Source organism: Egretta garzetta, unplaced genomic scaffold, assembly GCF_000687185.1.
Source record: "Egretta garzetta isolate BGI_Z169 unplaced genomic scaffold, ASM68718v1 scaffold615, whole genome shotgun sequence".
NCBI classification, from domain to species: Eukaryota; Metazoa; Chordata; class Aves; order Pelecaniformes; family Ardeidae; genus Egretta; species Egretta garzetta.
The window spans coordinates 358,464-361,846 of record NW_009259857.1 but is presented as its reverse complement, the minus strand read 5'-3'; the positions used below and the strand labels follow the sequence as shown (position 1 = coordinate 361,846).

Here is a 3,383-nt window from a genome sequence, read left to right as displayed (position 1 = left end):
CACTCAACCACCAATCCACATCACATGAACCCCCCTATTTACAACCTCTGCTCCTCAGATGTGGCCAATGGATTCCAAAGCAGTAACACTGTAGTGGGGCAGGGAGAGAGAGGTTTGCGTATAATTACATGAACCTAATTACATAAGAAATAGGGCTGAAGATTGATTTTACACAATAAACTCGGCAGGTCAAGAAGTTTGGCAGAGTTTATATTGTGTATAATATTCACACTAACATAACTTTCTGTGTTTGTTTTTGTTGCTTTTGCATTTTATTTTTTTTTTAGTGCTTGATTTAGCAATCTAGATTTTTCAGGTTTGTTTTACATTTGATATTAAGGAAACCAACAGCAATGACAGTGTTGAGCCCTCAGTCAATTCTCATTCAGAAAAAAGTCCTTTTAAGATGCACTGGGTTTTTTGATTATTGGTTTGCAGGAGTAAAGATTAAATAGCAGATACATGTAAGTCAGTGTCCAGAATGTTGTGAATGCTTATGGACAGTTCACTGATTATTGCTTTAGAGTGGAGGCTGCTATGGAAAACACAATCAATAAGCTAATTCTATTGTCCTTTTCTAACCATTGTCCATGTGTATAATGTTGGTTATTTGACACTGAGGTATACCATAAACATTTGAAATGTCAGAATGTTGATTGCTATTTAACCTCTTCTATTACAGAATTATTCTGTACATAATACAGTACAAGTTTGTTTCTCATGACCAAAAAATACTTACTACATTATAACGGAATCAGGAATCAATGACTTTATGCCTGCCCTAAAAAATTAAGAAAAGCTTAATATTAGATAGCCAAAACAGCTAAAAATCAAATTCTGCCTGATGATCCTAGTCTTCCTCTATGACAGAATAACAGACCTCGTGGATAGAAAAGTAGCAGTAATTGTCAAGTTATCTTGTCATAACTTTCGTAACAGCTCACCCTCTTTCTAACCAAGACAGTTTAATTCGGTTAACATATATTTATAAGTGGCTGAATAATTAAAGACAAAAACAATCTCATAATCAGCTCAACTCATAATCACAGGCAGTCTGATTCACACTGGCCCTTCTTTGGGTGACCAAATGAAATTCAGAGGTCCCTTTCAATTGAAATAATTCTATAGTTCTGTGATCCTATGATACCAAAGCAGTATGCAAGGATTTTGGAAGGTGGGGCTAAAATTAAAAATGTTCTTAGATCAATTCACTAGGAAGGGCAAATATAATGCACCCTGTCTTATGTTGGGGTTGCAAAATACAGTGTGAAAATTTTGTGCTATTGTCAACTCAATTGTTGAAACGTTCTGGCTGTCATAGTGCTTTACATCAACAGGATGTGAAAGGTATTTTTAGGTTATATGTCGGCACAGCTTTGTTCTTCGGATCAAAGTTTCAGAGGAAAATGTTAAGAAATGTGTGAAAGGAAAACAGCTGTTTGGGAAAAGTGCTGTGAACGCTACTTAGATTATAAGCAAAACTAATATACTTTCACATGACTCCATAATATTTAGAGTGGTGGGTTTTGCATATATACAGTAAAATGGTTGTGGAGTCAGAACTTATACATTAACATTAGACAATAGTCATATTGTTCCTATTTAAAATGTTACAAACATTCAGCTCTAGGATTTTAAAGTTTAACCACACTATTCATGTTCAGTGAAAATTCCTTGATGTATGGAAAAGCATAAAAGGTCGTTTAAATTATAAGAAATATGGGGATTGGATAGTTGGGAAGCATAAACCTAAATCCTTTTACGATGTTCATTTCTACTGAATTAAAATGAGGAAGATTCAGATAATTATCTGAATAACAATGAGCACTGGGTTAAGTTGATGTTCCCAAGAAAGTTGAAGAAATATATGAAGTGAATTAAAATATGTGGGATGTGTTATCTATTGATATTTAATCTTTTTCTCCTTCCTGGCTTTTGTAAAAGTTCTAACTGAATAGATATGCTCAGAACAATGTTTAGCTTTTCCCCTATGTCAGTAGGAGAACACTCTTCCCGTTAATCAGATTAATGTTTTTAGACATTTTATTCTATGCACTCTAAATTACAGTTGCAAGAACACTAAAAATTAAACATTATAAACTGCTTAATATCTAAAACACCTGAAGCTGGGATATATAACAATACATGGCTGCACATATTAACTCATTTACTTTGATTATAATGGCTTTCCCCATTTGTACATAATACCCACAGTAGCTCTGACTTTCTTTGATTTTGTGCTTTTCCTTCCAGGTTTGGATTTATTCTTCATAAGGATGAGCCTGTGCTCCAGAAAATTGATCTAGAAACTATGTCCTACATCAAGACAATTAGTTTAAAGGATTATAATTGCATTCCTCAGTCACTGGCTTATACACATCTTGGAGGATACTTTTTCATCTGCTGTAAGCCTGATACCACTGGGGCTGTCCTGCCACAGCTTATAGTGGATGGCGTTACTGATTCTGTGATTGGATACAATGGCGACGTAACAGGCACACCACATATCTCTCCAGATGGACACTACCTTGTCAGCATTGATGATGCAAAAGGTCTCATGAGGATCCAGTCCATAACAATGAGAGGAGAAATACAGGATGCGTTTGACATCCACACTAATTTGCACATATCTGATGTAGCTTTTCAGCCATCATTCACTGAAGCTCATCAATACAATGTCTACTGTAGCTCCAGCACACAAACTGATGTTCTCTTTGTGGAGCTCTCCTCTGGCAAGGTTAAGATGGTGAAGAGTCTGAAGGAGCCTGTCAAGGCAGGTGAATGGCCTTGGAACAGTAAGAACCGTCTTATAAAAGACAGTGGCCTTTTTGGTCAGTATCTTATGACCCCTTCCAAGGAATCTCTGTTTATCCTGGATGGACGGCTCAATAAGTTAAATTGTGAAATCACTGAAGTTGAGAGAGGCAACACAGTAATTTGGGTTGGAGAAGCATAAGGATCTGTGCTAGATATTTACTGAATTAGTAGTTTTACAGTACATTGCACTTAAATTACACCATTTTTCAAATATACAGAATTTCAGTTTTAAATTGTTAAACCCTTCTATACCTGTTATTTCTTTGACTTGAACACAATTTGAATCAACTGCCTCAAAAGTTACTAAAACAATGGCTATTTGATAATGGCATTCCTTATTAATTATCAGCTGAGATTGTGTTGTTTGACTGAAATTACTAAATATTGAAATTGACGCTAAATATCATACATTATTTTAAAGGAAGTAGGAAAAAAAAAGCTTCAGGGAATTTAAAATGATACCTTGCATTTGTAAATGGAAGACTTAAATACGATTCAAATTTTGGTTTGATTTGCTTCAGACACAAAATAAGAGCTGTTGTACAACCTTTGACTCCTTAAACTGA

The 3,383-nt window shown here is 35.1% G+C and overlaps 1 protein-coding gene across 3 annotated transcripts in view; it reads left to right on the top strand.

Annotated features, from left to right (window-relative positions):
- The window catches only part of FSTL5 (follistatin like 5), a 310,918-nt gene extending 307,962 nt beyond the window's left edge, over positions 1-2,956 (top strand). For all 3 annotated transcript variants that reach the window (XM_009639992.2, XM_009639990.2, XM_009639989.2), the window contains one exon: positions 2,254-2,956. In XM_009639992.2, the coding sequence (XP_009638287.1) occupies positions 2,254-2,956 (703 nt within the window). The remainder of the gene's footprint in view (positions 1-2,253) is intronic.
- Positions 2,957-3,383: the final 427 nt, after the last annotated feature.